General features: G+C 41.1%; 1 protein-coding gene across 3 annotated transcripts in view; it reads right to left on the reverse strand.

Annotated features, from left to right (window-relative positions):
- Positions 1-369: 369 nt before the first annotated feature.
- Positions 370-13,477, reverse strand: part of upf3a (UPF3A regulator of nonsense mediated mRNA decay) — a 28,082-nt gene continuing 14,974 nt past the window's right edge. The window contains exons 9-11 of one of the 3 annotated variants that reach the window (XM_064945140.1): positions 11,048-11,273; positions 5,133-5,210; positions 370-2,098 (exon numbers count right to left, since the gene is read on the reverse strand). In XM_064945140.1, coding sequence (XP_064801212.1) covers positions 1,931-2,098; positions 5,133-5,210; positions 11,048-11,273 — 472 coding nt within the window. In that variant the 3' untranslated portion in view covers positions 370-1,930. Of the gene's footprint in view, positions 2,099-5,132; positions 5,211-10,975; positions 11,274-13,477 lie in introns of all 3 variants that reach the window. The other 2 variants (XM_064945139.1, XM_064945138.1) reach the window with 2 other exon arrangements.

The following is a 13,477-nucleotide window of genomic DNA, read 5'->3' on the forward strand; positions in this document are numbered from 1 at the left end:
CAAGTAAGAGTAGAATGAATGGAGTTCAATGGATATTCATGGCAATCAACCCTCATTGCACAAACAATGCGTCAGAATATGGATTATATCATTTAGCTTTCTAAAACATTGTGCTGTCTTTGTCGGCTAGTAATGCTTTATTAATAGAACAGCCATGCACCTATGTTGAGCACCATACTGCCAGTATGCATAGCCCATGAGGCATTACAATGTACTCATCATGAAAAGTGTATTCATAGAAAGTGTAATGAAAATATTAAGATATTACTGAGTGGATATTATACATGTACTCCGAGTCATAAAAGAAGTGGACATCCTTTTTTTCCCCAAACAGAAAAAAATATTAATTCAATCGAGGAACAGGAAAACCTCTATTGGATCATTTTATTTAACTTTTTTTCAAATCTCTTCATGAAAACAAAAAACAAACAGAAGGAAAGTGTCTTAAACAGAATGTGATTTTACTGTCATGTGCAAAAAATATCTAAGGCATGTTACACATATCTATAACATAACACACTGCAGTTCAGGAATCAGCTGAATCCAACAGTTCACAATTTGGTAGAAAACCGTGCAAACAGTTTAGAAAATGTAGACTTTCAACAGCATTAAACTCAGCACCTTTAATGTTATTTTGCCTCCTTTTCATCATGACATTTAAGTGGCAGAAGTTTTTGTTGATCGTGTAACCTGACCAGGAAAAACTCTGGGCTCTAAAGCCATGATGAATAATTTTGTTCTTCTTGGCTCAAGTGTGAAATACTGTTTTATAAGACAGTTCACGCCACCTTGTTTCCTAACACAAATAGCTACTGTCTATGACAACTAGAAACTCGATGATGTAAGAATTGTCATAAGTCACATTATACAAGGGAACAATTGACAAAGCATATTGTTGAGAACCTAAACATTTTATTCTCTGTCTCCTATCACACACTCAAAACACTGAAACACACACGCACATATGCACACACAATTATTTGCTTAATATATTCTAAAAGGTTCTACATCCAACACTGCAAATACATTTTGAATATCTTAAATATAATTCTCACTACTTCATATATTTTCATTGTGATAAAATCTATATACTTTCTTTGAAAAACATCCCAGTCAAATGGAATCACTAAAAAGGCTTATAAATATGATCTCACTTGCTGAGATATTCCTTAGTAGACAGACACATAGGGGAAGTTTACAGGACACAGCTACATTTTAGCCCTGGACTAAAAAGCTTCTCCGTTGACCATGCTTTTTTATTCCAGGACTAGGCATAATCTGTGTCCGGGAAACTGGCTTGTAATGTGCTGCCTCAGGTACACTCTCATTAAAACAATGACACAATGTCTCATGTGGAATATACAAAATATAACTATAACATATATATAAATAACTGTTATCAGGCAGTGGTTTCTGAAATGTGAATGTACCAGACATGTAAACCCCACGGATTAACTATCCTGTCATGAAACAACTGTACATAGGGTAAAAAAACATAATGAATGTAGGTCATTATTGTGCTATTGTACCCAAGGGTGAACCAAGATGGGAATAACACACAGGCAAGAAACAAACAACTTCCTATAACCTCAGTCCCATCATGCTTAGAGAACATTCTCTTGTGATGCACAGTATACAACCAAATGGGAACACAATGAAAATGTTCCCATTATGTTTTGGGAATGTTTGATTTTTGTTACCCTCCTCCTCCTGTCAGGGCAGGCCAATCTTACAAGCCTTTCACATTATTTGCACAAAGGTTTTGATGCAGAAGTGTCGGAAAGTTCAAATGATGTGACCTGTGAGTGCAGCTCCATCAACTTCAAAGTCTTGCGCATGCGTGTTGTTTAGTAATGCACAAGCCTACAATCTGGCAGCCCAATACGCATAAAGAATGTGAAAGGCCTATCAGAGCGGACTACGGACTGGACTAATCTTCACTACTCTTTTCCGAGCCTGTTCCCATGGCAATGGCCTCATAGCAGTGATCTACCGCAACGTGTTCTGGCGATTGGCCGATGGGTAGCTCGTAACCTTTGCTCGCTGAGCCCATGCATTTGCGAGTGCCAGGCTGGTAGAGCTGCATGGCCGGTCGGTCCTGTATGGATAGGAGGCAGGAACACGGGAGAGAAAAGCGACACAATCTGGTTCACAACAACAACAACAAGCAAAATGGCTGATAAACTATCAGTTGTTTTCCTTGACACACATTGAGCCTAGTTCTGGACAACAACAAAAACTATTTCAATGGAGATTCTACATTGAGAGCGCTTTTAATCCAGGACAAGGCTTAATCTTTGTCCGGGAAATCAACCATAAGAGGGCTATTTACAGTAAGTGAATAACATTCAGGACAGAAAGAAAATGAAACCTGTCTAATGGAAGTTTACTGTAAGATTCTGATATTGTCAGAGTTTTGTGCCTATTCTGTACTATTCTTTCAAGATCTACATTTTTATCATTGAGAATGGGAGTGTCTATATTAATTAATTAAACGACTTTGGGTAATTGAAAAGCTCTATATAAGTCCCATATAAACTCAACAAAAAAAGAAACACTCACTGTCAACTGCGTTTATTTTCAGCAAACTTAACATGTGTAAATATTTGTATGAACATAAGTTTCAACAACTGATACAGATACAGAAACTGAACAATTTCACAGACATGTGACTAACAGAAATGGAATAATGTGCAAATTTAAAAGTAACAGTCAGTATCTGGTGTGTCCACCAAATGCATTAAATACTGCAGTGCATCTCGTCCTCATGGACTGCACCAGATTTTCCTGTTCTTGCTGTGAGATGTTACCCCACTCTTCCACCAAGGCACCTGCAAGTTCCCGGACATTTCTGGTGGGGGGGGAAATGGCCCAAGCCCTCATCCTCTGATCCAACAGGTCCCAGACATGCTCAATGGGATTGAGATCCGGGCTCTTCGCTGGCCATGGCAGAACACTGACATTACTGTCTTGGAGGGGAAATGAAATCACGCACAGAACGAGCAGTATGGCTGGTAGCATTGTCAAACTGCAGGGTCATGTCAGGATGAGCCAGCAGAAAGGGTACCACATGAGCGATGAGGATGTCTTTCCTGTAACGCACAGAGTTGAGATTGCCTGCAATAACAACAAGCTCAGTCTGATGATGCTGTGACACACCGCCCCAGACCATGACGGACCCTCCACCTCAATCAGGTGTAATGCTCATTCCTTCAACAATAAACGCGAATCCGACCATCACCCCTGGTGAGACAAAACCTTGACTCGTCAGTTAAGAGCACTTTTTGCCCGTCCTGTCTGGTCCAGCGACGGTGGGTTTGCGCCCATAGACAACGTTGTTGCCGTGATGTCTGGTGAGGACCTGCCTTACAACAGGCCTACAAGCCCTCAGTCCAGCCTCTCTCAGCCGATTGCGGACAGTCTGAGCACTGATGGAGGGATTGTGCATTCCTGGTGTAACTCGGGCTGTTGTTGCTATCCTGTACCTGTCCCGCAGGTGTGATGTTCGGATGTACCGATCCTGTGCAGGTGTTGTTACACAGTCTGCCACTGCGAGGACGATCAGCTGTCTGTCCTGTCTCCCTGTAGCACTGTCTTAGGCGTCTCACAGTACGGAAATTGCAATTTATTGCCCTGGCCACATCGGCAGTCCTCATGCCTCCTTGCAGCATGCCAAAGGCACATTCACACAGATGAGCAGGGAGCCTGGACATCTTTCGTTTGATGTTTTTCAGAGTCAGTAGAAAGGCCTCTTTAGTGTCCTAAGTTTTCATAACAGTGACCTTAATTGCCTACCGTCTGTAAGCTGCTATTGCCTTAACGACCGTTCCACAGGTGCATGTTCATTAATTGTTTATGGTTCATTGAACAAGATTGGGAAAAATGTGTTTAAACCCTTTACAATGAAGATATGTGAAGTTATTTGGATTTATCTTTGAAAGACAGGGTCCTGAAAAAGGGACATTTCCTTTTTTGCTGAGTTTATTATTATTAGGTGTTCAGCAACTAAGCTGGTGAAATCCTATTGTATTTGTTGCCGTTGATTATTAGGTTTCAAGCAGTGAAGCTGGTGAAACCATTTTTGTATTTCTCGTCATTATTATTATACCAATTCTGCAAATTTGGTGAGAACAAATATATATATTCCCGCGAGATAATAAGGCCTATGAGGAAGTAAAGTTGCATGATAGTAAATGGCCATGGGCCACACCCACTGATGCAATGCCATTAGCCACATGGTGGAGCTACAACAAGCGATTAAAAATGCAACCTTTAAAAGGTCACGCCCCTCAGCTCATAATTCGGTACATTGGTCACTCTCCTCACAAGGAAACAATTTGCCTCATGAACCCATAAAGTCCACCATAATGGATTTTATGCCATTTTGAATTTTGTGAAAAACACTTAAATGACATCTACTCTGGAACCACTGGACAGATCTAGAATCAATTTAATATATAGCATCTATGTATCAATGTGTCTCAACACAATATGTTCCAGATTAGCATCTCAAACCACATGGTCATTACTGACCAATACACATTTATATTCTAAACACTGTCAAGACTCAAAATATGCAATCACATTGAGATTGACACAGTGGTGCTATAATGGGGACGTTTATATGTCTTGTTCTGTTTGCCTCAGAGTGATACAATTTGTCATAAATGCTCAGGGATATGAATCCAGCTAACCTGTAAAGTATGGTTCAGTTCGGCAGCATGGTGGTACTGTTGGACAGGGAAAAAATATTCCTGCAAGCTCATTGGCTTATACCGGCCATATTGTTTCAGCTACAGTCTTGGAAATATTGAAGATGTGTATCCATAGATGCTATATAACGACTTTGGTGCCGATTGCTCCAGTGATTCTGGAGAAGATGTTTCATATTTTTCTCTCCAAATTACATCAAAAGCACATTGTTAGATGTTGATATGTTAGATGCTGTACTAGCAGATGCCCCAACCAATCAGACCTGGGTTTAAAAAATATTTTGTCTTTCTTGATCTGCTTTTAATTGAGCTTGCCTGGTGCAATAAAATTACTCCCAAAAGTGCAACCCCCCCCCTCATCGCCCATGTAGAAAGCCTAGCTGTACCTTAGCTGGTTGTGGAAAGGATAGCTGACTGTACCTTGTTTGGCAGTGCCCCTCCTATCTGGTGTGGCCCCTCTGACTGGGACGTCCCTCTGTCCTGATGGGCTAACACAGACTGAGAGACACAAGCCTGGATCAATAGGAGTAACATGTAGATATGTAATGTTCTTATGTGTGGTGCATACAGTGGGGCAAAACAGTATTTTGTCAGCCACCAATTGTGCAAGTTCTCCCACTTAAAAAGATGAGGCCTGTAATTTTCATCATAGGTACACTTCAACTGTGACAGACAAAATGAGAAGAAAAGAAATCCAGAAAATCCCATTGTAGGATTTATTATGAATTTATTTGCAAATTATGGTGGAAAATAAGTATTTGGTCAATAACAAAAGTTTCTCAATACTTTGTTATATACCCTTTGTTGGCAATGACAGAGGTCAAACGTTTTCTGTAAGTCTTCCCAAGGTTTTCACGCACTGTTGCTGGTATTTTTGCCCATTCCTCCATGCAGATCTCCTCTGGAGCAGTGACGTTTTGGGGCTGTTGCTGGGCAACACGGACTTTCAACTCCCTCCAAAGATTTTCTATGGGGTTGAGATCTGGAGACTGGCTAGGCCACTCCAGGACCTTGAAATGCTTCTTATGAAGCTACTCCTTCGTTGCCCGGGCGGTGTGTTTGGGATCATTGTCATGCTGAAAGACCCAGCCACATTTCATCTTCAATGTCCTTGCTGATGGAAGGAGGTTTTCACTCAAAATCTCACGATACATGGCCCCATTCATTCTTTCCTTTACACGGATCAGTTGTCCTGGTCCCTTTGCAGAAAAACAGCCCCAAAGCATGATGTTTCCACCCCCATACTTCACAGTAGGTATAGTGTTCTTTGGATGCAACTTAGCATTCTTTGTCCTCCAAACACGACGAGTTGAGATTTTTACCAAAAAGTTATATTTTGGTTTCATCTGACCATATGACATTCTCCCAATCTTCTTCTGGATCATCCAAATGCTCTCTAGCAAACTTCAGACGGGCCTGGACATGTGTGCCCCTGCTTAAGCTAGTACGTCTGGCACTGCAGGATTTGAGTTCCTGGCGGCGTAGTGTGTTACTGATGGTAGGCTTTGTTACTTTGGTCCCAACTCTCTGCAGGTCATTCACTAGGTCCCCCTGTGTGGTTCTGGGATTTTTGCTCACCGTTCTTGAGTTCATTTTGACCCCACAGGGTGAGATCTTGCGTGGAGTCCCAGATCGAGGGAGATTATCAGTGGTCTTGTATGTCTTCCGTTTCTTAATAATTGCTCCCACAGTTGATTTCTTCAAACCAAGCTACTTACCTTGCAGATTCAGTCTTCCCAGCCTGGTGCAGGTCTACCATTTTGTTTCTGGTGTCCTTTGACAGCTCTTTGGTCTTGGCCATAGTGGAGTTTGGAGTGTGACTGTTTGAGGTTGTGGACAGGTGTCTTTTATACTGATAACAAGTTCAAACAGGTACCATTAATACAGGTAACGAGTGGAGGACAGAGGAGCCTCTTAAAAGAAGAAGTTACAGGTCTGTGAGAGTCAGAAATCTTGCTTGTTTGTAGGTGACCAAATACTTATTTTCCACCATCATTTGCAAATAAATTCATTAAAAATCCTACAATGTGATTTTCTGGATTTATTTTCTAATTTTGTCTGTCATAGTTGAAGTGTACCTATGATGAAAATTACAGGCCTCTCTCATATTTTTAAGTGGGAGAACTTGCACAATTGCTGGCTGATTAAATACTTTTTTGCCCCACTGTATGTACTGTAATTTTCACTGTTTTCAACATGTAGGATGACAGTACATACGATCAACTTATGCTGTAAATCATCATCTCGTGCACAATAAAGTTGTATTGAAATAAAAATGTCTCCACTGCAACAGTATAACACTGTCTTCACAGCTGACGAAACACAGACTTGGGTATACATGCTGCGTGACAAGCAACTGGAAATGTTTTCAGTGGTTCCTCCTTTAAAAGTTGCGTCTTACTGTGGCACACCTTGTGTGCTGCCGCAGCATTCTGTGGCACTGCATTTCATTCTCAACCATTTTTTGTTACTGCAAGTTATTGTTAGTTTGACCACCAGAGGGCATCTTTGAGAAGCATTTGATCGTGTTCCGTATTGGCATTACCAGAGAATTTAAAACCTTTTAGTAATAACATAGAATATGGGAATGATTTTAAGAAATTTGGCTTAATTTTATTAATGTTATGGTGCTTCTATTCAGAGAAAAACGAAAAACAAAACCCTCAGGGTTTCCGTTAGGATGGAATGGAAAATACGGCGATGTACAACATGATGGTCGGGAGTAGGCTACAGGACTGGAGGATTCTAAATTGTTTGCCTTCATTAGATTCCTCTTCTGACAACAGAACTTGACCAACTGCTCACCAAGCACAGCAAGGGTCGCCCGGACCATTATGCTGTTCTGCTATTCCAAGGATGTGTAACCGGAGAGAGACCACGAGTGGGCAGAGAATTTTGTTCCAATATTTCTGTAAATCAGTGATATTTATTCCCATAGTAATTCATTATGGATCCATAACTAAATCAACATCTGCATTTTGAAAGAGTCCCATGTTAACTACAGTATGTATTGTAGACTGCAAAGTGGCCTAATAAACTAAACTAACACATTTTGTTAATAAAATAATTATAAAAAAACTATTTCAAAATGCAGATGTTGATTTAGTTATGGATCCATAACGAATTACTATGGGAAAAAAATATCACTGATTTACAGAAGTATTGGAACAAAGTTGTAACCACAACGGCTATGTATTCTGTGCCTACTCGTGGTATCTCTCTTCGGTTACATATCCTTGGAATAGCAGAACAGCATAACGGTCCGGGTGGCCCTTGCTGTGCCTGGTGAGCAGTTGGTCAAGTTCTGTTGTCAGAAGAGGAATGGAAATGTCAGGGTGAACCGATGACCTGACGAACCTGCCACATTCTGTATGTTGACTCTGCCTGTCAGAGGTGGAGTTCCAGAGCTCACAGGTGTGCCTGGCATGGATTGTGACGCCATCTCGTTCCTTTTCAACGCGTGAGTGAGTCAATGACGATTCAAGCGATTGACTCACTGATGAATAAAGGTGATGAGCGATCGGCAAAGGCAATCTGTAATCTGCAGGCATCACGGCTCGGTAAGAAATCTATTTTTAATTCTCAGAACATTAAGTATGTGTGTTTTCTTGTTTTGTACTGTTCTGTAGTTTCGACCCAATGATTCGTCTGAAAAACAAAGAACTTTGCATCCTGCAGGCCCAGATCAAAGCTGGTGAGACATTCAATAATGTCATCTTCACAGACGAATCAACCGTGGCCCTTGAGCAATTTGCTCACATTTGCTACAGAAAGAGGAAGAAGATCAAGAAGATTAACAAAAGCATAAAGATGTTGATAAATAAATGTTTTTTTAGTTAGAAATGTAACACTTTAGAGTACTTCAGCATCGAATACATTGCAAGTTGAGGGATTTTAACAACAGTAGCCGGGCTATAAAAAGTATTTTGTCCTGCTAATAGGAATCATTTGCATGATGGGCTACATTCTTTATTGTAACCACAATGTCACACATAATTTGTATATACCTTTTCAATTACAATTAGATTTTGGGAATTACAAATGTGCACTTTATTTTTAGTTACATTGTTTTAGTTTGAACGTGCAGACTTTTTTTTCTTTAAATGATTGATCTATGTAGGATGCTACATTTTTGACCGGTTACAATTGTAAATAGGCCTAATAAAGCCTCATAACTGGCTAAGGTAGGCTGTTATTTTTTATAGGTCTAGGCTCCGAAAAAATAGTCTCCAATTAAGCCCTCTTGTTGTTTGTAAAGTCAAATTCAAAAAGGCACTCGCACATCTGAGCTATCTTTTTTGCAGGTGCATGGCAACAGCGGGATAAAGATGAGGAAAAAGAAGAAGGAACCCGCACACTGCTCTTGATCGTATCACTGATCTTTAATAAGATTTACGTATTGGCCTCAGCCTTCGTCAGAGCTTTTATGAGGTTTTTTCAAATTAGCACCCTTATGTAGACCTAGCCACACCCACATCCGTTCCACACATTGAAAGGGGTTGGAGGCAAAGGAAAAACAAATCAGTGCTACCAAATATAACAATATCCATTTCATAAATATTCAAATAAAGTGTTTACATAAAACGTATTAAACACGTCTGTAAAACCACAAATGAGGACATTAATCTACCAAGCAAGTTTTCATAAATCATTGGGTCCCGTGTAAGTAAAACATCAGAGTAATCTGAAATAGGGGCATAATTCATGTTCAAATTTACAACATAACATACATAGGCACTTCATAATTAAGACCTTTGGGAAATAATGTCTGGAGGGTGAAAATCCAAAAACATTCTGGCTGATTTTCTTTTGTGGCTGGCAGTTGGCATGGACCAATTTATCGCGTAAATAAAACAGGCCAGTGTTTCTTGACCGCATCTCCCACTTTTTGCGTGTTCAAAGTATATATGGTTGTGAACATTACAGACTGTTCTTTAGCGGGTCTTTTTTGTAGCAGTTCATTGTCGTGGTTTCCCCAATGCCAAATTAAGAGCTTCATCCACACATTGTGGAGAACAGCCTCCTCTTAGAAACCTATTGCGCATCTCCGCTGCTTTTTCTAGATAGTCCTGAAAATGATTTGTTGCAAGCTGGGGAGGAGGGGGTTTCACACCTAGCTCGGCAATTAGACAATTCTTTAGTAAAGGTTGAATCGTCTATTTTTCAGCTAATAGCCCATCCTGCTATGCTTGTGAAAAAGTAATAATAATACTTTTTCCCCTTTCCACGTTAAAGACTCCAATTGACCCAGTGTCTTTAGCCACAATCGACCCCAACCCAAATGAATACATTTGGCACAGTCAATAGCATGCTGGACTTCAGGCAAGAATGTTGAGGGTTTGAAAATCTGCTCCCTGCTTGCTAAAAATGAATGAGTTTGATACACCTGGTATTGGATATGGCTGGGGGGAAAAAACTTGCTAAAGAGAGTTTTGTAAATTAACTTTATAACAAAAAAGTATTCACAATCGTTAGTCTCTACATTAACTAACATATTCCTCTCAATTGTAATTGTTTTGCTTGACCAGTTTTGATGTTATAACTACATACATTTGCTTCCAGTAATGTTTTGTCAGCCATCTTTGCTGAAGTCACCAGGGACGGGTGGCCCGCGTCAAATTCGTCATTGGAACCATTCAATATGATTGGTCATATAAAAACCTTTGGACCCAAATGCATAATGAGTTCTCTAACTCCCCCTTGTGGTGCTCAGGAGCAATGAAGCTGTGACGCGTAGTACCTCTAAGTCCCGCAGTGTAAGCTCAAAACTTTTAAAGGAGAAACCACTGTATGGTGAGGTTATATTATAAAAATAAAAAAAAGAATATATTACAAGAATGTAAAACAACTTTTGTTAACTTAAAAATACTTAAAAGTCCAAACGAATCCAACCTTGCAACAATTTTTCTTTTTTTTTAACCTTTATTTACCTAGGCAAGTCAGTTAAGAACAAATTCTTATTTTCAATGATGGCCTCGGAACAGCTGGTTAACTGCCTGTTCAGGGGCAGAACGACAGATTTGTACCTTGTCAGCTCGGGGGTTTGAACTTGTAACCTTCCGGTTACTAGTCCAACACTCTAACCACTAGGCTACCCTGCCGCCCAAACAATACTTTTTACAGTGTACGGAGAGGAACAATTACACAGTAATAAAGGCAATGTAATGTAAAACGTAACCTACTGTACATTACCAATGTTATTTCAATAAAAATTAACCACAAAAAGAACAACCTACCCCAACACCAGAACATCTCTTGCTCACCTTGTCGCTCACCTTGTTCCGGGTGCGGTCCTTCCTGCTAGCGCCAATGCCCTCCCTGTCCTCCTTACCCACCTTGTCACCCGTACTGGGGCAGTAGGAGTAGGAGCCGTGGTGGTGGCCATCTTTCTTGGCCCGGTCCTGGCAGTAGCCTTTGCCCCACTTGGTCTCCTCCTTGCGCCGTATGAACTTGTCAAACTCATAGTGGTGGCGCTGTCGTTTCCTCTCCTCGTCTCTTCCTCTGTGGTCTTTGTCTCTCTGCCTGCGGCCGTGTTCTCCCTTATCGCTCTCCATCTGACTCCTAGTGGCAGGAAAGGGAAGAACAGTTAAAATGGTTATCACACTGGAGGGTTGTGGTATCAGTTTAAGACCTTGGCCCTGAATAGAGACATTCGTTTTGTAAAGGTAAGGTTGTAGGTGGGTCAAGGCCAAAGTTGGCATCCCACTGTGAAAAGGAAGTTTCGCTCAAAGTAAAAGGCTCTTTCTTACCAAGTCCGTGATTTGGCCGAAAAAAAATTATACGCGCACCTCGTGTTTTTTTCCCCAAACCTTTTCTCTCCCCAATTTCGTGGTATCTAATTGGTAGTTGTTACAGTCCTGTCTCATCGCTGCAACTCCCGTACGGACTCGGGAGAGGCGAAGGTCGAGAGCCATGCGTCCTCCGAAACACAACCCAACCAAGCCGCACTGATTCTTGACACAATGCCCATCCAACCCGGAAGCCAGCCGCACCAATGTGTTGGAGGAAACACCGTACACCTGGCAACCGTGTCAGCGTGTACTGCGCCCGGGACCCCACAGGAGTCGCTAGTGGGCGATGATGCAAGGATATTCCGGCAGCGACAGAGCCTGGACTCGAACCCAGAATCTCTAATGGCACCACTGCGCCACTCGGGAGGCCCATGTCTCATTTTTTAAAATCTGTATTGTTTGTCTATCACTTGTTTTCTTTGGTGCAATTAAATACAACAAGAACAATAAAACAAAAATATTGTCCTGCTGCAATCCGTCAAATATTTATTCAGCACTGGATAGATTTTTGCTTTCACATGTGAAAATAGAGGGGTTGGTTGTTTAGCAACAACCACTGCGCTGACAACTATGGGGCAAAACAGACAGTTGGCTGAGATTGTTGACAATATGTCAACTATATTTAATCTCCAAATGTTTATTGAAAACAAATACATTTGCAGAATGAGCACTCTCTCAAATAGATCTTTACAGTTGTTGGTTAGCTAGCTAGCAAATTTTTTGCCATATTAGCATTGACATGAAATCAGTCAAAACACCTCAAAACAAGACATGGTGTCAAGAACAAGATAAAACTAGCTGAAATGAGCCACCATCTATTCCCCACATGGCAGACCTTGTCACTTTTGCTAGCTATCTGACTGTTCAGAATCATAACAAAGCATGGCTTCCGGCCACATTGATGCGCGCAAATAATTTGTGTGAACTTGTCAGCCAACCGTCTAAGCTGAAATTATTATCTGGGACACTGACAGGTCGCGCACTGCCACTGACAGGTCTGTGGGTTTCGTTCTGTGAATGAATGAATTAATACATTTCTCTGCCTGTTTTTTACATTAATATTACATCAGTGCAGCAATGTATCAATAGCCAATCTGATCACATCACACTAGCTACACGTCGCTCTCGCCATTCAAAAGTCCCTGCCAGTTCATTACCAACGCTGTAGCCAAGAGGATTGATCTATGCTTGTCTCCTCGAATAGGCCTAGGCATGAAATAAGTTTCAAACTATATTGCTGTTCATTGTCAATATAGGTTGCTCATTCAAGCGCTAGAGAGAGGGGGAAGAGAAAGTCGAGTTGCCAGCAGAGATGCATGAATTGCGCATGAAGGGAAGACAGAGAGCTGTGTAACATGCTGACTACACCGCCCGCGTCGCAAAATACATTGACACACACGTTATTCAATCATTGCACCCATACCGCTCGCGGGCGTCAGCGAGCGTCTGCATGGTCAGGCGCTAAAATAGAAATTGGTTATATTTGTGACGTTCAACGTGCTGTCCGGCCGCTCCCATCTCCGCACTGGCTTTTAGGAGCATATACCAACGTGCCATCACCTCATTGGTTTTTAGGAGCATATACCCACATGGGTGATTGAAAGATGAACTTAGGTGCACACTCCAGTAGGTTGCTGTAAAGTTGATTGCCAACCGCCATATAAAGTCTAATGAAGAAAAATAAGCCTTAAGAAAGGAGGAGAGATGATGAGAAACAAATTCTGTTTACAGTTTTATCTGTGGATTAATTGTCAGAGTTGAGGACCTTGTGCATTTCAGGTAAAATAACAACTCAATGTTTATATAGGGGTTGGGTTAAATGCAGAACATTTCAGTTGAATACATTCAGTTGGACAACTGACTAGGTATCCCCCTTTCATACCAGGACAAATTAGCTAGCAACAGCAAGTAAAAGTTTAACGATTTTCTGTCCCCAAATAAATCATTGTTCAGAGTTTGTTTTGATATTTCAAC

This window comes from Oncorhynchus masou, chromosome 29 (genome assembly GCF_036934945.1).
Source record: "Oncorhynchus masou masou isolate Uvic2021 chromosome 29, UVic_Omas_1.1, whole genome shotgun sequence".
Lineage (NCBI taxonomy): Eukaryota > Metazoa > Chordata > Actinopteri > Salmoniformes > Salmonidae > Oncorhynchus > Oncorhynchus masou.